General features: G+C 42.9%; 2 protein-coding genes across 2 annotated transcripts in view; both read left to right on the top strand.

The window, feature by feature from the left end:
- The first annotated feature begins 9,653 nt into the window (after nucleotides 1-9,653).
- cope (COPI coat complex subunit epsilon) lies at nucleotides 9,654-19,086 on the top strand. Its single transcript, XM_083647777.1, has 10 exons — nucleotides 9,654-9,776; nucleotides 9,955-10,017; nucleotides 10,190-10,290; nucleotides 10,464-10,616; nucleotides 11,735-11,788; nucleotides 12,494-12,575; nucleotides 13,237-13,392; nucleotides 14,344-14,412; nucleotides 18,089-18,163; nucleotides 18,703-19,086. Exons 1-10 carry the CDS (start codon nucleotides 9,675-9,677, stop codon nucleotides 18,754-18,756), a joined length of 909 nt encoding a protein of 302 aa, XP_083503903.1. The 5' UTR covers nucleotides 9,654-9,674; the 3' UTR covers nucleotides 18,757-19,086.
- A 929-nt stretch (nucleotides 19,087-20,015) lies between these two features.
- LOC310785948 (ceramide synthase 1-like) overlaps nucleotides 20,016-21,268 on the top strand; it is a 42,102-nt gene continuing 40,849 nt past the window's right edge. The window contains exon 1 of the mRNA XM_083647129.1: nucleotides 20,016-20,716. Coding sequence (XP_083503255.1) covers nucleotides 20,453-20,716 — 264 coding nt within the window. The 5' untranslated portion in view covers nucleotides 20,016-20,452. The remainder of the gene's footprint in view (nucleotides 20,717-21,268) is intronic.

Raw genomic sequence — 21,268 nt, forward strand, 5'->3', positions numbered from 1 at the left:
TCTCTCTCTCTCCTCCCTCTCCCCAAGGCAAGAAAAGTAAAAGGCTTCATAAAAAGGTCGTCCTCGTGGGATAAGTGCTTAGAATGATGAAAAGCTTTTCGATCAAAGATTCTTTTTTTGTGTGTGTGTGTGTGTGACTTTGCAGCATAGAGTTGTTAGTGCCAAATCTAAAAGGCCTGTGAAGCCCGGTGCCCAGGGACAGCCTGGCCAGCCCTGACACCCCATCTCCCACAGTATTTATAGCGGCGCCACAATATAATGGATTGAAGGCAGAACAAGACATGACAGCGAGACAACACTGCAGCGTGTCCGGGCAAAATATACAAGCCACAGCCGCCCCGTCGCGGAGCGCGGGAAATGACACCGTGCACAAAAAGACATACAATTGCACTCATCTTCTTAACGGAGAGCCTGTGTGCTGCCGGAGCCCAAATGAGATTAAATCAAAGGCAGAGACGGGGAGCCCGCAGCCAACGGCACCGCCGCATAATTAGAAGCGTCGTGCGCCACAAAATCAGCCGACACCTCGGCACCTCGGAACAAGCCAGCATACATTCGCCCCCACGGCGACGTATAGGCCAAGGCTAGGCAAACATGACTCATGGAAATGATGAAACTGGACCCCGGCGTGTTAGCATGGACTTCTCCCGACAGCGAGAGGACCGGACCGCCCAGGGACCGCTCACCCTCCCTACAGGTCTAGATGATGATTCATAAGCTGGTTGAAAAGGTTAAAGACCCCATGAAACGCCATGTTTCCCTCTGCGATTTGGTGCGTTTCCAGGGTGTTGGGTGGGACATGTAATGCACCGAGGGATCATTCAAAGTCTCAAAACTATTGAATATCAGCCAAGGAGAGAAAGGTTTTATTTGATGGGAGGGGTGGAGGGGTGGGATCGTTAAAAAATCATCTGTGATGGTTTCATTGGTTGCCATTTATATTTACGCCCACTAGTGCGACATGAGGTCACCATTAACGATAGTACGGTGTTTTCCAAGATGTAAACGTTGATAGGAGCTCATTTCATGAGGACTTAAAGGTTAAGAAAAAAACAGGCTGTGATTGAAATCTAACGGCCCTCATTGATCCTCCTGGAGGACTGTTGGAGCCCAGTCAGATCAAACTGTATAAATATGAACTTTAATATCCTTTAATATCCATTTTATTTCCATTTCTGACTTGAGTCACAGGTACAGACATCATACAGGAAGCCTCAGGTACAGACATCATACAGGAAGCTGCAGGTACAGACATTGTACAGGAAGCCTCAGGTACAGACATCATACAGGAAGCCTCAGGTACAGACATTGTACAGGAAGCCTCAGGTACAGACATCATACAGGAAGCCTCAGGTACAGACATTGTACAGGAAGCCTCAGGTACAGACATCATACAGGAAGCCTCAGGTACAGACATTGTACAGGAAGCCTCAGGTACAGACATCATACAGGAAGCCTCAGGTACAGACATCATACAGGAAGCCTCAGGTACAGACATTGTACAGGAAGCCTCAGGTACAGACATCATACAGGAAGCTACAGGTACAGACATCATACAGGAAGCCACAGGTACAGACATCATACAGGAAGCCGCAGGTACAGACATCATACAGGAAGCCGCAGGTACAGACATTGTACAGGAAGCCTCAGGTACAGACATCATACAGGAAGCTACAGGTACAGACATCATACAGGAAGCCACAGGTACAGACATCATACAGGAAGCCGCAGGTACAGACATCATACAGGAAGCCGCAGGTACAGACATTGTACAGACATTGTACAGACATTGTACAGGAACAAGCCAAAGACTGAGATGGACTCCTCTTCGTTGTTGCTTTGATTTATTGTTTTCATAATGAGGACGTTGTGAAGCCCCTTGGGACTCTCAGCGATTAAGGACGACACAAATAAACTGTTACTTGACCTGACATCTCGTTGCTACAACTCGGAAGCATTCACGTGTTTTACTCATTGGAACGCCCACATCCAAGGTCATTTTCAGTTTTGCAAATCAACCATGGACTGCAGCAGACATCGCATTACTCGCTTTCCTTCATACCGGTACAGTTGACTGCATTATTGTGAATATGACTGATAATTCATGACATTATCTTGGACTGCCAACATCTGTCGCTGCCATGTCTGCTGCCTGCCTGTGTTGACAAACTGCCACATTTGTTGGGAGCAGGAGACATCGGAGGCTATAAAAGAAATCCCCACATATCCTGGAATTACCAATAGCGCGCTGACGTCAATGATCTTTGGCAGATTGTGTTTTCATGTTTTCCTCATAGTTTCATTAGTTTCAGATGGGAGCTGCTGTGACTCGGGCAGAATGCAGAATGCAGGATGCAGCCTCTCTGCACTGCAGTCTTGTCAGTCAAGCCTAACCTGAGGTGTGTGACAGGTGAGAACGGGACGGAAATTGGATAGACCTGAATCTCCTGCCCACTCTCGCCTCATGAGGACCAAGACGCCACACCAGCCAAAACATCAGCACTCCAGTGCCTGCTGCTGCCAGTGCAGGCAGCTTGGCGGATACAGATAAGAGCAAAATATAAATCGGAAACCAACATAAAATGTTTAACTATACGGCGCTGCTGGGACCCCACAAAGTTGGTGAGAACAGCTTCAATTGGTCTTTGGCGGAGGGAGGACACACCGTTCTAAGAGACAGAACGTCATATAAGTGATTTGTTGATGGGGGCATGAAATGTCAGCGTTTTCATGCTCATCAGTGATCACTTGCCTCATAGGGATGCATGGGGGCACTGTCATCACGCAGGAAGAGACCACTCCAATCAGTGTCAGTATAGACATGCTTCACCACTATACGCTCAAACTGATCACTCACAACGCCTTTGTATTCATAGATATTGCCTTAGTTTGCCCTCTAAAACAGTGGTTCTCAAATGGGGGTCCGGGGACCCCCAGGCGTCCTTGAGGGGGTTCCAGGGGGTCCCCAGCCAAAAGGGGGATAATGTATTTTTGCTATAATTCCATTCATAAGTAACACACTGACTATTTTGGTCATGGGTTGTTTATACACTTTCTGTAATAGAAACATCTAAAAGCATCAATCTTATTATCATATGGGGGTCCATAGGACAAAATCCTATCAAATGGGGGTCCGTGGTATATATATACCGTATATATATATATATATATATATATATATATATGAATAAAACATCAGAATTGCTTTCAATATAATTGGTATCCCTCATTCACCCAGATATTTGATTTTGACAGTAACCCGTATCTCCGGCGTTGCAACCACCATACAAAGGAGAAGTACTTGGGTAACAGGTTATCAGAAATCAGCGTGACATTATTCCAGGCATTATGACAAGCAAAAGGATTCTTTTGTAGTCCTGCACTCCTTCACAGGGGTAAACCTTCAGGTGGAACACCATGAATAGACACCAAGGATGGATAATGCATAACAGGATCAGTTAGATGCACAGCACCTCAGAGAGCCATGGCCTCCTCAGAGAGCCATGGCATCCTCAGAGAGCCATGGCCTCCTCAAACAGGCAGTGCTGTGTGTTCTGTATCAATTTCAAAAGACAGCAGGATACAAGCCTGAGATAAATGGTGCTCTCTAGGAATACCGCCCCCCCTTTGTGAAACCCACCCTCGGCAAATTCTATTATCTTTGGTTTCACACCCCAAGTATCAAAAACAGCCATAATGTGAAATCTATGGTTCTTCTGGTGTGGTCTAGTCTGGTGTGGTCTAGTCTGGTGTGGTGTGGTCTGGTGTGGTCTGGTGTGGTCTAGTCTGGTGTGGTCTAGTCTGGTGTGGTGTGGTCTGGTGTGGTCTAGTCTGGTGTGGTCTAGTCTGGTGTGGTCTAGTCTGGTGTGGTCTGGTGTGGTGTGGTCTGGTCTGGTGTGGTCTGGTTGTGGCCGACAGGGCGCCAGGTTGAGGGTTAAGGCTGAGGGATGCCGGTATGTTAAAATAGTCTAGGTTAGGCTGTAGATTAGCTAGATTGGTTGCTAGGTAGTTCAGGCTAAAGTTATGGTAGGTTAGAGTGTCTGTGTAGTCTTTTTGTGCTCCGTCTATCCTCTCTCTTCTCTCACTCCTCTCTTGCTCTTCTCTCTCTCTTCTCTTTCTTCCCCTCCCTCCCTCCCTCTCTTCTCTTCTCTGCTTGTTTTTTATATGCTTCATACAAGTTGTTCAATTCTGTTTGCTGATTGTGCTTAGCTAGATTTAGCTAGACACATTCTCTGCGAGGTCCTCTGAGACATACTAGTAGGGCTATACAAATAAACTTGACTTGTTCATGCTAACTTCCAAAGTCTCTGCATTGCAACATTAGACAGCTGGACTATAATTCTCACTACCTTGCACAGTAGTCTGAAATATAGTTTTGGGTCACAGGAAAAACGTGGATCCCCTGAGAGCAATTTAAAAAAAAACTGCTGCTCTCTTGACCACAAGCGAAGCATCTCTCTGGCTACATTACCATGCAGTTAGACAGGAAACACTTGAATCCAAAAACTTCTTCCTGCCCAGATTCTCCCCAGCTGTATGACATAATCCTTCTCCACTCTGAGAAACAATAGACAATCCCAGTTGTTATATAAGGTGCATCCGTGCTTTGTGTTCAGAGAGGACAACTAGCCACTCAGCGACTGGTACGACTGAACAACAGCACTGTGTTAGGAAATCAACAGTCTTTGGGAGTCAGGACGAGTGAAGGCAGCAATTTCATCTTTCATCAAGTTTGGTAGAGTTTGCCTCACTCTTCTCGTCTCTTGAGCTGTTGCGTAACAGCGGAGGCGCTGACTGCTAATAAGAAACAGTGCTGGGAACATTGTGTGTGTGTGTGTGTGTGTGTTATCTACTGTAAATGAGATAGTTCCTTTGTAGGCATGCACATCTGCTCCAGTGGCTGTTGATGGGAATGACACGCATAACCGTGTTTGCGAACGTAAGCAAGCATGGACGCACCATGCTGTGGGCACATATGGGCACCATCGTGTGAATGTAGTGGATCTGAGTGTGATGAGCAAGTCAGTGCCGTCACTCTCTCATCTTCCCACACACACACACGCACACACACACACACACACACACACACACACACACACACACACACACACACACACACACACACACACACACACACACACACACAGTCATCTGTGACGGCCTGTGCGGAATTCTGCTGAGAATTGAGGCAGTCGGTCCCCTCACTCAGACACCAGCACCCCCCCCCCCCCCCCCCCCAATCCGATCCTACCCTTTTTCACAGTCTCCTCACATCTGCCAGTGCGCGCGCGCCGAACAATTAATAATTAACACATCGGCATATAATGGATCAGGGATTAATAATTTAGCCAGCTGATTTGGACCAAAATAGACCCGAGGCTAAGATAAGTCTAGTGTGATGCAACAGGTCGGGGTAGAGATGTGGGACAGGGATAGCGGGTCAGTCAGACACAGATACACGCAGACCATAATATATGAGCCAGTACAGTAAAGAGACTGAGGCTGCGAGCCGATGGCGTTTAATTCACCAACATCCATCATCAGTCCTGTGCATGTACAATAAGCATTCCTACCGCACCCTGGAGCCAACACAACACAACACAACAGGGTCACTGGCAGCATATCAAAATTCAGCTTCACTGAGCTCCCAATGTATTTGTGAAAATGGAGAGGGAGAAGTGCATTGAGGAAGAAGTGCATTGACTTGATAACAAAAAAAAGACCAGCCCGCTGTCACATGACATGACTACACATTAACCGCCATTTATGTCAGTGCCTTTTAGTACATGACATGTTATTACGATGTAATTATTAACAGCATTGCAAATATAATAGGAGAAGTTAACTAGTGCCTTAAAATAGGAACAATGCTCCTATTGACATTTTAAATTACACCCACCAAAAGTGCAGGGCACCATTATGACTGATTCTCTTCACCTCACAGCGGGAGAGCATCATTTGCTATAATACAGTGTGTTATTAGAGAGTGTCAAATGCCGGTGTGGCTGTGAGTTGAACAGCAGGGAGGGTGGCTGAGTGAAACAGAGAAGAACCAATATACAACAGGATATGACTGTGACTAACACATGACTCATGTGAGATGTTATATGGATCTTGCATTAGTCTGCTCTCTCCGGCAGACATGCCGGGTGTTTTGTCTACTGACAGATAGCAGGATCTCTCTGGCTCTCTCTCTCCACTAGTTCACATCATGCCATGTTTCTGCAGGTCATGTGGCTCGCCCAGCAGCTCTGCTCTTTCAGACTATAGGCCAGGCGGCTCAGAGTGTTTCAGGTTTCCAAGGAAACCAGACGTGAGGCCACCTGCGTAACCCAGCTGAACTTTGCAGTCTAGTAAAGCAGGTCAAACACCTCTGGGATCTTGTCAATGAGTTACCATGGATTCTTGTCAGCAGGGACAAGTCTCCCATCATTAGCTAGTGTGGTGCGATGCCATGCTTAGCCCTTAGTAACACCGTATGGGGAATGTCTCCCAAATGAGCCTGTATTCTCTTGTTCCACGTCGGAAACTCAGAAGACCTAAAGGATCTTCACACGTGCAATTAACAGAAAATCCTGACAGATACAGCTGCCCGGCCCAAGCTCACCTGCAGGCTTGCCAATAATTCTGTTATATTTAACTTATTTCAATAGAATCTTATTGCGAAATACAATTATATCCAAGTTATCGTGGTATTCTGTGGTATAAATTAATGACGAGAAAGCACTGATTCAAATCACAAAATGAGATCTGAACGTTTTATTGTAGCCTATAACGTTAGGCCTACTTTATATTGTCGGTGAATGTAATTTAAAATGTAATTTTGCATACGTTAGCAGATATTATATAATCGAATTTCTCGTGATTACATGTGACTGTCCACATTTCCCATCCCTCCCTCAGCTTACCGGTTGCCAGCTGTTACTATCAACAATAACAAGGTCTTACAGGAAAGTCTTGGCAACTAAAACAGAGTTGGTAGGAAACACTCCATCATTTCAGCACCGACAAAAGCTAATGCATGAAGAGAAGCGACTCCTACCCCAAAGACATAATTCATTTGACATGTCTGGTGAGGCTGTGCATGATAATACGGCTTGCTGCCTACCTGCCAGAGCCAAGCAGCACAGTGCAGCTATTCATGCAGAGAGAAGCCTTGTTCAGGGAGAAGCTTTACAATGTAAACACACCAATGTGTTACAAAACACATCACTGTTTGATTGCTAAACATATTATGTTGTCCTTTCAATCTTTGTTTTGATAGGAGATGGACTAGCTGGAGAGTATTAAGTAAAGCAGGCTCTTATCTCCTAATTCAATTGGAAACACTTCAGAGCAACAAGAAGTCTGACCGTTTCTGTTTCCCCGCATTGAAAGGGAAGGCAAACAAAGTCAAATGACCCAACAAGACTGTTAAACCAATCCAAAAGAGGTTAAAATGTATTGTTCTTTTTCTAGAAAAGGCCTGCAATCCGAACCTGATAACAAACTGTAACGGCTGTAACGGGCTTTTCCGGCCAAATAAAGCAGTGGGTGTGAGTTCTGTGTGAATTCCCCTTGGTAATAATTTGACCACAGCCCTCTGATTTAACTGGCTCTCTGCTGCAGTGTCGATGACATGTTTCAGTAAAAACTGCTCAACCGTTCCGATCTGTATCAAGTCCCAGCAATACTCACCTATCGCTCTGCTCTGCGGCTCAGAGGGGTGTTCAAATTGACAAGTTAAATCTCAGACGAAACCCCAAGTCTTCTTCATCCTGGCACACCGCACAGCAAGTCGCTTCACAGCATAGCTTGTGTTGTTTTGTGTTGTTTTTCTTTAATTCCGGGTGTCCGCTGGCACAAAACGTCCTCTCTCTCCTCGTCTCTCCTTTACCGTGTAACCGTGTTTAGTATCGGGCACTGATGTGTAAATTATTGAAAGAGTGTTTTCTTCCCTCGGCTGCTGCGCTGTGGGATCGGTTACAAGGAGTTTGGTGAAACCCGATTCCTCCTACTGGCGAAAAAGTTTCAAACTTGAGGGGGACTTGAAGCACCGGATTGATGTTGTCTTCGGCCAATGAAGGAGCACAACCGCGGCGGACCAGCCCCAATCAGGCCGACAGAAAGGCCCGTTTACTGCCTGCACACATTCCCTTCCCTGCCCCCATTAAGGGTTTCCAGCAATTATCCTCATCCAGAGTCCCCGGTCCCAAGGCTGAGAGTTTCCCAGAGGAAACGCTGTTAAGGGAACAATGAGCAGGAACTGTGGGGAGAGCGAAGTGATGTATTGCCCTCTCGTTAAAGTTGCAAACACATGAAATCTCTAGAGTTTAATGGGCGTCTACTTTTCATTTAAACGCGACATCAATATTTATTGCGGCTGGCTTCTACATTTTGTTGGAGACGCACGCGCAGTCGCGCACGCACACACACGCACACACACACACACACACACACACACACACACACACACACACACACACACACACACACACACACACACACACACACACACACACACACACACACTGGAGAGCGAGAGAGAGAGAGAGCTTGAAACAGCACATGCCAATAGTGTTTGACAGCGGATGTTTTCAGGACAGGGGAAGTTTCCTCTCTGAATACTTCCTAACAGGAATTCCCGCAGTCCAAAATAGTAGAAAATACGTCCATTGTGATTCAATCTAACATTTATTATTATTATTATTATTATTATTATTATTATTATTATTATTATTATTATTATTATTTATATAGATTTATGGGTATCATCAGCAAGCTGGTATACGTATACTTCTTGTTCTAGAAAAGGCACTAGCAGACACTGTAAGAAAACTAATCTCAGTTAATTTCTGATATTTCTACTAGGGCTAGGCCTACTATAAATCTGTATCAGTCCCCTCCTCCTGTATCAGTCGGTTATGACAAGAGGTTCATGTGTGGTCGGAGATATTGTCCTGGCGCGTCCTCTAGTGGCAGGCTACTATTATCCTGCCAGCTAGACGCAGGCAGCTGATGATCAACTCAAATGTGCCAAAATAAATTAAAATAAAAAAGTAGCCATATGGCTTTCTGAAATGTTGGCCGATTATTATATGAACAAACACATACACGTATAATTGAGTAAATTAGAGCAACACATTTAGTCTGACACATTATTTGATTATTATTGTTTTTAAAATATGATGATTGTTTTCATTTTTCGTTCATAATAGGCCTACTTATTTTCAAATGGATTGAATTAACTTTGATTGAATTCACACTTTTCCAAATGGCTCATTGGGAGGCAATCTTCTTTTACCTTTTTCATCTCATAATTACACTTTTCTTTCCATCGATCTAAATATAGCCTATAAAAGGGAGCAAGTGGGCAATCTCTGTTCTCTGTTTCAATTTTTGTCCCACTGATGATTTCATAGGCATTGTGACATCACTGAAGATGTCATGGTATGATGACATCATCAGTGATGTCATAAGAGCAATTGTGATGTCATCAGTGATGCGAAGTTGGGCAATATGTTATATATTATTATATTATACATACTATCAATGGAAAGGATATTTAAAATGTATTTGGCTTATGTAGCCTAGATCTGCTGAACTCTGTGAACTCCACATCCCACAACCCTCGGTAGGAAAGGTAACACGGTGACGTGTCTGCGCTACGTGTCAGGAAGTTGTCTACAGTCAACATGGCGGCTCAGCAGGGAGATGTTGATGAACTCTTCGACGTGAAAAATGCTTACTACATTGGCAGTTATCAACAATGCATTAACGAGGCTCAGAAAGTGAAGGTAACTATCGGATGTATTTTAAAGGGTTGTTTTGTTTTTGGTGAATTATAAATGGTATATTCTCTGCTCTTGCCAATGGCAGCTAACGTTAACGTTAGCAATACGCTAGCAACAATGCTAAGCAATACTCTCTCTGGATTGAATGGGTTGCTTACATGCTTTTCTTTCTTTCTTTAAGCCCTCAACACCAGAGAAGGAGATTGAGAGGGACATGTTTTTGTACAGAGCATACATCGCACAGGTAACCACAAAGTGTCATTTTCACTAGATGCATGTATTATAGCTCAGTGCTGATTAACGTTTATTGCCATCGTCTTAATACTGTTATATTAATTCATATTGTCATATTCATTACTGTCACGCCTAACGTTAGCCTCCCTGACCTATCCTGTGGTGTGTTTGTGTTATTGCAGAGGAAGTATGCTGTAGTCCTGGATGACATCAAGCCCAGCTCTTCACCGGAGCTCCAGGCTGTCAGGATGTTTGCCGAGTATCGCTCCAATGAAAGCAAAAGGTGTGCATTTAAATCCGCTCAACATGGATGGGCTATTGCTAGGCTAAATCAAGCTGGGTGTGTTTGTAGAGGTCACTAAAATGCCTTTCAGCTGTCTGCCTCCGTCTAGCGTCCAAATGTCAAGTATGAAGTGCCCATTGTTTCTCATTGTCCTGCTGCTGTTCTGTGTACAGGGATGCTATTGTTGCTGATCTAGATAAACAGATGGCAAAGAGTGTGGATGCAGCCAACACCACCTTCCTCCTCATGGCCGCCTCCATCTACTACCATGAGACGAACACTGACGCTGCTCTGAGGACTCTGCACCAAGGAGAGAGCCTGGAGTGGTAAGAAGGGATCAGGCTTTTTTATTTACACTCGGCCCTTTAAGAGTGATGTTGTTGAGATAAACGGGATGTCTGGATGTCACTGTGGGTTCAGTTCAGTTCAGGTCTTTATTGTCCCTTGAGGGGAAAATGGGTTTGCAGTAGAAGGCAAAAAATACAAACACAACATACATGAGGACATGGGACATTGCCACATCAACAACCAACCAATGAAAAATAATCTGTTTGTTAAAAAGTAACCTATCAGAAAGTCAGACCATTAGGCATAGATAGGCATAATCATAATAATAAGGTAAAGTGCTGCCATGCAGTGCAGTTAAGGTTTGAAAAGTGCAAATTAGGGGCATTTAACCCTGGGGAGCCCAAATCTCAGCCTTAGAAGAGTGAACTCTTCTTAGAGTAGGTGGTCAGAGATAGCCAAGATTGACCGTGACTTGCGCAAGACTCCTCTGTCATACAGTATGTCTGCTAAAGAGAGCTGCTGCGTGCCAATTGTTTTGCTGGCTACTTTGACAATATTGGACAGATGATTTTTGTTTTGCACAGTAAGTTTCCCATACCAGTGGGCTCAGTTGAATGAAACCTCTGTCTTCCAATAACACTGTAATGCAGTAGTCCAGGAAGAACACCTTACAGGTTTCGTACAAACTCTTGAAAGTTTGGAAAATGCTTGGTATTAACCGTCATGTTTTCAAGGTTAGGAATATGCTTGAATTTGAGTATATGCCTTGAAAAGTGCTCGATTTTCCGGTACCCAACCCTAAAGCCCAGTCTGGTCAGTAGGTCAAAAATGAAAACAACAACTTTTTCATATATTGAAGCTTTGATTACTATAGAATGTGTGATATTGACCATTTATAATATATACCACGGAAAAATACATTTAAAAAGTAAATAATTGATCAAAGAAACACTTGCTTCAAAAATGAAAGAAACAGCCTCTTTGCTTCGTCATTTTAAGTTTTTGGATCACAGAGTCACTGACAAGCTCTGACTTAGTGTTCAATGTGATTGGTTAGAAAATGCCTGACTGAGCAAAGTCAATGTCTTACAGGGCCTGGGCCATCAATTGTTACGATGCAGCCGTGATGAGCTAATCGTCTGTTCTTGTTTTTCAGCATGGCCATGACCATTCAGGTGTTGCTGAGTCTGGATCGTGTTGACCTGGCAAGGTGTGGATTAATTCAAAGGCCTCATCATACAAAAAACATAAACAATATACAGATCCTTTACAAAAATCTTGAATATCATGGAAAAGTTAGTTTTTTTCCATAATTCCATTCAAAAAGTGAAACTTTCATAGATTATAGATTCATTACACACAAAGTGAAATATTTCTATACTTTATTTGTTTCGTTTTTCATAATTTTGGCCTAGAGCTCCAGAAAACCCCCCAAAACAGTATTTCAAGAAATTTGAATAGTGTGAAGAAAATCAGCAGTTACTTCTCAGTTATGACTGACTTCAGCCTCAGTCCACTCCCTCTGAATCTCTGCCAAAAAATAAATAAACGTCTTTGCTTGACAATCCGCTGAAGCCCATGGTCATCCGTGGTATTTCCATGATATTCAAATTTTTGGAAAGGATCTGTATAAGACCCATTGCATTGCATCGTATCACAAGATCAGCTTTGTTTGAGCCCTTATACAAAACCTCCAAGTGCCATTTGAATGCATTCAATACTGTCAAGGGGCCTCTCAGAAAGCTCTCAGCTCTCAGAAAGCCTATATTGCTGAGTCTGCACTCATATAGGAAAAGAGACTTTGTCTGCATGAATCATCATTGTTATGCAAAAAGAAGAAGAAGCTTAGACAGACTATTTGAGTTGGAACTGTTTTGCATTGACCATGATGGCATTATGCTTTCCCTATTGACAGGAAAGAGTTGAAGAAGATGCAGGAGCAGGATGAGGATACCACTCTAACGCAGCTAGCCACAGCCTGGGTCAATATTGCTGTGGTGAGTATCTCACAGACATCGAGTCACTTTTGTGTAACATTGGCAAGATTCACAGTCGATTTGTAAATAAATGCCCTGTCATGAATAATTAATAACAAGGTATTCAATACATACTGTAATGTGGTGAAGATGATCATCTGTCTGTGTGTACACAAAGCAAATCAAATTGCTATTCATTATCTTATCAGTCTTATCAATCTAGTTGTAATTGTTATTAAGTGTGCAATCAATTTGGAACTGTTGAAAATGCCAGGTGCGCTATTCCAGAGTACTAGTTAGCAAGCGGACTAGTACGTATAGGAATTCTTCACTGAAACCAACCGAGCCAAGTTGCACACTATTGAAAACCCTTCACAAAACAGTGTTATGTGCTTAATGAAGTTGCTTAATGCACTTTTTATACTCTTTTTTTTTTTTAAGTTTTGTTGTGATGCTTTTAAATGTCCATTTTATTCTCTTCTTTTCTTTTCTTTTCCTGTCAACCATTTTATGTGAAGCACTTTGAATTGCCTCTGTGTATGAAATGTGCTATACAAATAAACTTGACTTGACTTGACTTGGATTTGTGCGCTTTATGCGCAGGCTATGTCAGCGTGATCACCGCCAAGACTCCGCTAGAGATTCTCACCCACATTTGAATGCATTGTGTTTGCTGTTCCAGGGTGGAGAGAAGCTGCAGGATGCCTACTACATCTTCCAGGAGATGTCGGACAAGTACTCGTCCACGCTGCTGCTGCTCAATGGCCAGGCGGGGTGTCACATGGCCCAGAACAAGTGGGAGGAGGCTGAGGGGGTGCTGCAGGAGGCACTGGACAAGGTTAGTTGCATTTAGGTCTCTGTCTCCCGCTCTCTCACTTCGTCACTCTCTTACACTTATTTACACACACACACACACACACACGTATTCTCACTCACACACACACACACACACACACACACACACACACACGACTTCGGGTGGCTCTCTTTTTTCACCATACATGTGTTTGCATCCCTGGCTCCTATAATTCAATGAATGCCTGCTAAACTGAAACCATACCAGAAGTGTGTAAAACTCATTAGCCTACAAGATGCGTTGGGGTGATTTTGTTTTTACAAAATGATTTGAGAATAAGATGAACTAAGATAAATTTAGTAATACGCCTATTATTTCTACTAGCAATATGCCATAAGTGAATTCCTACCTCAACAACAATCATGCAATTTTTTAAATTCAAGTTGCTTGCATTTGAACAGCAGATGGCGCCAGATACAATGTTTTTGGCCGCATTTATTGTAGTTGCTCTATGATGGGGCAGTGTTTGACCAGCTTCACTGATGTCGGGATGTCATAAAACGGTGGTGACTGGTTAAACTTTTACAGGACGAAGGTTATCTATTGATGTAATCTCACCCTTTTACAGTCTTGGTCAGACCAGAACAGGGGAGTGTAATGTGAATTTGCAAAAACTTATTTATTGACATAATTCAATGGACGCCAGACATTTGCATTAAGCAGCAACACTGTGTTAAAGCTGCAATACATGTACCACTTTGTTGTCTGCTGTATTTCTATGGTATGGAAATAGAGGCCATGTCATTTAGAGGCCATATCATTCAGTTAGTATCTCCGTAAAAGAGGAAGGAAACAGAAATGTGCAGAAGAGAAGGACTCCTCTCTGTCAATGGCTTGTCTACACTTTCATGTTTTCTATTGTGGTCCTGTTTTCTTTTGGTGAATATTGAATAAGTCTCTCACTTTCTGTCTCTCTTCTTCTCTGCCTTTCAGGACAGCAGTCACCCTGAGACGTTGATCAACCTCATAGTGCTGACGCAGCACCTGGGCAAAGCTCCAGAGGTGAGACTTTGAACCCAAAGCTGTTAACGAGGTCAATGCTTAGACAGAGTAGAGTAGAGTCGACTTTGTTGTCCCCGAGGGGACATTTGTCTTGTGCACAGACAGTGCTACTACGGTCTGTTACTACACGTAAAAAACATCACAAAAACATCACAAAACAAGAGAAGTGTTTGACAAGATGCTAGACAGTTGTTTCACATAAAAACATCTTTAAGACACGAGAGACATTTGACCCTGCCTTGACATTGACAAGACAACACAACGGCTACAAACAAACTGTAACTGTGCGTTCACACCAATTGCGCCGGAAATTGCATTACTCGCTTGAGTTTTACGTACGACTTCTTTGCTCAAGTTTAAAAATGGAAACTCGAGACGAATATTGCGTCATTGGCACCGCCCAGGGCGAAGTGGCGTGCTCGCATGTTTGCATTGACTTTGTATGTAATCTCTTCCCGCACAAATTTGCGAAATCGCATTTGGTCTGAATACAGCTTAAGAATTGCTGCGTGCAAAAGTGCTTGTGTATTATTGCACATTGTTCTATTGCACTAAGATTTAGCATTAGAGTTCAGCAGCTTGATGGAGGCTTCGAGCGGTTTAATTCTTCCCGATGGCAGAGGTTTGTATTGAGAGAAGAGGGGATGTTGAGAGTCCACAATGATTTGTGTTGCTTGTTTCATGACTGCCTGCTCGTACAGGTTCTGTATGGGCTCATATTCTTTCTTCCCAATTATCTTCCATTATCTATGTTTTGTGCATGCTGGCAAGCCTGCTTTTCAGTTGCACTGTTAGGTTGCCAAACCATGCTGTAATTCCATATCTAATGATGCTCTCTAGGAAGAACATTGGCCATCAGCATGATCTGGCTGCTCACACTTATACAGCCTCAATCGCCTTAGAAAGTCAAGTCTCTGCTGCAGTCTATTGCAAATGCACTGGTTATCAATGTGTGTTTTCCAGCAAAGAAGGTTGCCTATGTGGGCACCTAAGTATTTATACGAGGACACCTGAATGGGTCTGGTTTTTGATGACCACTTGCTCATGGTCAGTCACTTGCCGCGGATCAAAGACCTCCTGTGTTTTGGTGACATTTAGAATCAGATGGTTGGTGTCACACCACTTGAGATGTCCATATCTCATCGTGGTACACAGAAGGGGCCATGTCCTTGTGGAGAAGGCTCAAAACCGGGGCGTACTGGTGGCTCGCCTGTTGGAGTGCGCGTACCACAAAGGCTTAGTGGCAGACTGGCATTGTACACCAGATGCCTTACGGCTGCGTTGCGGATCCGGCAAAACTGCCGGATTACACACCTGTAAAATTACGCACCTGTTCTATTTTTGTCGGATCCCGCATACTTCTGACAGATTGCATGAGTGTTCGCAGCCGTACCGGAGCTGTACCACATCTGTTCCGGAGGCGGTGTACATTAGCCCCTTAGTCCTTCACACGGCCGACCCGGGTTTGAATCCGACCCGTGGTCCTTTGCCACATGTCACCCCCCCAAAAAAATAAATAAAAATAATAATAATAATAATAATAATTAAAAAAACAAAAAAGGGAAGGCTCAAAATCACAGTATCATCGGCAAATTTTCTAATATCATTTATTGGGGTGTACTTCCCTGCAGTCATTAGTGTACAAGGCACTGTAAAGAGTGGTGATACAACACAACCCTGTCGGACCCCTGTATTGCTATGTTTGGTCTTTGGCAGCATCCCACTGACCTTCGACTTGCTGTGTCCTTTAGTTAAAAAAAGAAGAAGAAAAAGATGTAATCAGGGTAGTGTACACTCACTGTACACACTAACGTCCTCCAACTTCTCTAAAAGCAGGTAGGCTATTAAAGGCTGAACATCAAATTCAAGCGGAGGCTTTTGTGTTCTCAAGGTGCTTGGAGATCAAGTGTGAAATGCTGAGAGGCATCAGCTTTTCCAGTTTCCACTAGGCAAACGCAGCATTGCTCAAAGAGGATTTGAAATCTTTGTCAAGTACCCTCAGTCCTTAGAGTACAAGATTAACTTTTTGCTTTGTTGTTTGTTTGTTTGTTGTTGTGGTTTTTTGTATCGATGAAATCTAGTCTAGTTTTCACAGCTTCTATTGTATTATCAAAACCATTTGAAATGCTCATGGATGTTTACTCCATTAGTTGATGAAGTGCCCTCTATACGTATCTGCTGATTTAGTGCTCTGTGAGAGTAATAAACCTTGTAACTCATAGTTCATAAGATAAAGACTTATCTCCCTATTCTCCATAGGGCACTTTCTAGTACAACGATTTATGATCGCCCGATGGACATCGCTACAAAGTCACCGACATTCCATCATGGCTCAACTTTGATTTTGGACGCTGTTGTTCATAAAAAGTCTAAACACTAAACGGTGATTATAGAACACATCGCAGAGGTTCAGTCATTTGCTCTCATCTAGTTACTTTACTTACTATAGTTCTAAAAAGTAGCAAGTAGCAACTAGTTACTTTAGTAAGTTAGTCTTGATTCAGTAACTCAGTCGAGTGCTTTCAAGTTACCCGCTTAAAAACGTCACAACTTGTATGTCTTCTGGTGATGTTCTCGCTAGTAGGCGATAGAAATCATCACCGAGAGCACTGCTGTTATCTACTTATCCATTATCTACTTGACAAACAGCTTAACTAGTATGATCGCAGACGCAGCCTTGATTAATCATGTCTGATCTAAAAAACAAACAGCGGGCAGTGCTCACAACAACACATTGGAAAGTGCTTTCAGTTTTCAGATGTACAGGTAACAATAATATTCGTACCCTTTTCTTCCATCACAGTCATGCAAATATTCCCAAGTTGTGAAGTTTGTTGTGTCCGTTCGAAAGCAAGTCGGAGCCTACCAGCCTCCACTGTGCGTCAGCCAGCTACTGCAGTCTGCTTTTGATAATGCCATGTTATTATTACTAAATATATTTTCTTAATTGCACTAATTTAAAATTTAACAATTTGTAGTAATAATAATAATAATAATACAGTTTGTAAATCAGTCTGCAGAATAGCCTAATATACCTACGTGTTATGTAATTGTTTTTGCAGTGTTATTTTTCACTCTTTTTAAATAAAAAGTTTCATTTAAGTAAATATATTGTCTTTATCCAGGTCTAGATAAATAGCATAAATGTGTCCTCAGTGTACATTTTATTCTACAGTCTATTACAAAATTACAGTCTTCCAGAGCTGTTTATTACCGTTTAATTTGAGCTCAGAGTTCAACATTAGGATAAGAGAGTTCCATAATGTTGTCATGACAACTGAGCCAGTGATGAGTTCAAAGCTCAATCCAGTTTAAGTCTCAGCGTTGGACGCAACAAGAACGACCAACGCAACAATGACAGATCGCCTATCTCTGGATGGAAGTATAAACAACATGGCATTACGACCGACAGTGAATATGATCATCGCCGGTGATGACGATCATAAATGTACTATATAATATATATATATATATATATATATATATATATATATATATATATATATATATATATATATATATATATATATATATATATATAATGTACTATAAACTACCCGACTGTACACATGAGTTAAAACTATTGTATGACTCTGAAGCCTACTCTGTTTTTTTTCATCATTTATTCTTGTCACTTCCCTAATATTTGTCTGGTCTTGTTTACACCTGTTCTCAGGTAACCAATCGGTACCTCTCTCAGCTGAAAGACGCACACAGAGCCCATCCATTCCTGAGAGACTATTTAGCCAAGGTAATGTGCTATTCTCAGTATATGTCATTCACTGCTCCTCTTTGTCTTGATATAGGTTTTCTTCACTCTGTTTTAAGGACCGATGATCACTGCTCTGATAAGTCTTTGATTAAGTTGAGAAAGAATAGATGATAAAGAAACAACAAGCTAGTTTTCCCCCTCGTTCTCAGTATCAAAACATATCGGAGGAGAAACATGAGGATACTTGTGACCGGGGCTATTTAGGTTCACTAGAAGCGGTCAGAGTGGTTGACAACCTTGCATAAACTTTGCTCTCTAATACAGCAAGTTAATTACGTGGCTTAGTTGTTTTGATGGTTGGAGAGCTCGTGTCCTTGGAGCAAAGCCAATCACAGCATTAAACTTTGAATCCTTAGCCTTTGTCATACATATCGTATAGGAATTACACAAGACTGTGTGTGTAAATAAACATGGAAAAGTTGGGTTATTCGGTGTCAAACCATGTGGCGCACAGCTGTTTCCCTGGCCAGATATTTCCCCCTTGGTATTAACTGTTTCCTCTTTTCCTTTTTCTTCAGGAGAATGAGTTTGACAGATTAACGATGCAGTACACTCCCACAGCCACAGCATAAGACTCCCAATCTGCATTTGGTGTGACGCCTAAGCAATGGGCTTCAATTTAACACCCTGAAGATGACTCTCTCTCTTTCTCACATACACCTGTATTTGTTTTGATATTATGGCTGGTAAGAAAAGCTGTTTAAATGTGTTTAATTGAAACTCTGGTTGTTGTATTATTTAAACTACTACTTTTCTCCCATTCAGCTCCTGCAAGGGAGGCAGGTGATAAATGTCTGACATGATCATGTCTCTTCATTGTTTATGAATTAGCATTTTCTCATATTGAAATCATCACCTCTGTTTTCTCTAAGCATTCCTCTGACCTGATAATAAATGTTTTAATATCCTACAAGTGTTTGTCTTGTGGGTGGCTTTGTAATAGATACATTTGATGACGATCTTGAGCCAATGAATTCCAGCTAATACATTTGGATATTGTAGTGTTTTGGTGATTTGATTGGGGCTATTTTTGGTGGGGACGTTGGAATAGATCTCCAGTGTACAGTGTTGCATTATTCGCCCATTAGGCAGTGTGCGCTGCCTCTTTAAGTCATAATTTTTAATCCCCATCCGTTCAAGAAGATAGCGGGTCCTCATTACGTCACGCCTCCTCATCTTTTTCTTCGTTTCGCTGTTCGTTTCGCATAAACTTCCATTTATAACGGCTCTGTCTGGACCATAGAGCCGAGTAAAGCAGAGAGCAGAGTTCCGACCTGGGATTTGAAAATAGAATGACCATATTATGCCGTTCGCCTCCAGCGTTTTTTTTAATCGAGTCCCACTGAAAATAGAGCGCATTTTCCCTCCTGTGTCACTTGTCAAAACGAAAACGAAGCCGCCTGGACACGTTGACCAATACAGAGCAGCGGCGGAGAAGCGAGGGAGACAGACGACCGAATATTCACAGGATAATATTCTTCTCTTTTAACCTTTTTTGTGGGAATATTTTACTGGTGCGTGAAAGGTTTCAGTGATACCGGTTTAAGATCTGGTAGGAATTTGCTATTCTAACTAACGAGACGGCAACTATACGTTATATAATGCGAATAACGGAGATGCGACCAACATAGCGGTACAGTAATCGCATGTGCTACTGTAACGTTTACCTACTGGACGGGCTCGGTGTTTGAAAAGGGTCGAGAAGACCTGATGAATTGAATTAATTTTGTTTTTGTGTGTGGGATCGATATTACCATCTGTTCCATTACATCTTGGATATCACTTCAACTAGCTAGCTTGGAAGCTGCCGCCAATGCTGGTCCATTCGGTATTGTGTGCGTTTGATTTAGCTAGGCGGCTAACCAGGACGCGCTGCCTCTGATGAACCACTGCGCGTAGCGGAATGATGATCAAAACCCTCGCCAGGCACTGATGGCTCAGATTAGCTCGAAACCTTGATTAACAATTGGCTATTCACATTATCAAATCCCAATATAGAGCTGGTGTGTCTCGTCAGTGCTGGTGGGGCCTGCGATCATTCATAAACCGTCCTGTATGCGAAGAATGGGCCCATGTCTTAATTTAGAAAACAAAGAATTAGGCTACTTGAGAGGGTAACGTTAAGCTGGTCAGCTAAGCTTGTCTTCGCGTTTTTAACTGAGCTAGCGATCTATTTTGAGGGATTAGTGACAGGCTGGACTACCTGGACACCTTGTATCTCTGAATAGAAGGCATTTTTTTATATCTATTTTTCCGAGCCGCACCACAATGGACAGTCATACTGGGGGTGACAGCAGTATGGGCGCAGGGGCGGTGGAAGTGGAGCCCATGCCGGGCTATGTGGACCTCATTACCCGAGCCTCCACCGTCATGTTCGGTGCCTTGAGAGACTGTAGCGCCTGCGGTCTGGAGCTCTCCAAACGGACTCTCCTGCATAACGCCTACGTTACCTGGACCGAAATTGCCCTGTTCTTCTTCTGCGCCTTTTTGTGGACGCAGATAAGGCGGGGACTGACAGAATGTATGTTCAAGGTAGGTAAGGTCTGAGGAATACATACACACACACATTCACACAGCACACCGAGTCCCAGCTGCTCCCCCAAGGCTAATTTATTTACCTCTTTAATTAATGGGTTCAATAGCGCGTTCTTTCAGTCTAATTAGGATTCCTGCTATCAATGTGGCCTCTGTGCGTGTCCCCTCCCGGGGATAGTTACTGAAGACATGCTCTTACAGTGGAAGTGGAATGAGGAAGACTTGTGATATGTGTGGCCTAGACAAGCACAGACAGCAGCACCACTACTCACAGAGGATATCCTCTTAAAGTCTCTGCGAGATGAGAAAGACATTTCCTCCTTTCTTCAGCATGTGATCATCACACACCCTAGCTCGATCAACCTGAAGAGGAACAGTGAAGATACTATTTGAAACAGTAGCTTGCTTGACACATTTATCTTGGGGTGTTTTTTTATTATTATTTCCATTTAGAGAGGCAAAGACAGAGAGATATTGAAAGGATGTTTAGGCAGTGTGTATTTCAGCCAGTGTGGTCACAGACTAAAGAGAGCAGAGCAAGGCAGAAAG

Source organism: Poromitra crassiceps, assembly GCF_964638095.1.
Source record: "Poromitra crassiceps genome assembly, chromosome: 12".
NCBI lineage: Eukaryota > Metazoa > Chordata > Actinopteri > Beryciformes > Melamphaidae > Poromitra > Poromitra crassiceps.

Coding starts and splice junctions, on each gene's coding strand:
- cope (XM_083647777.1), top strand. CDS start 9,675: ATGGCGGCTCAGCAGGGAGATGTTGATGAACTCTTCGACGTGAAAAAT. Junction 9,777..9,954: donor ACGAGGCTCAGAAAGTGAAG/GTAACTATCGGA, acceptor TCTTTCTTTAAG/CCCTCAACACCAGAGAAGGA. Junction 10,291..10,463: donor CGCTCCAATGAAAGCAAAAG/GTGTGCATTTAA, acceptor TTCTGTGTACAG/GGATGCTATTGTTGCTGATC.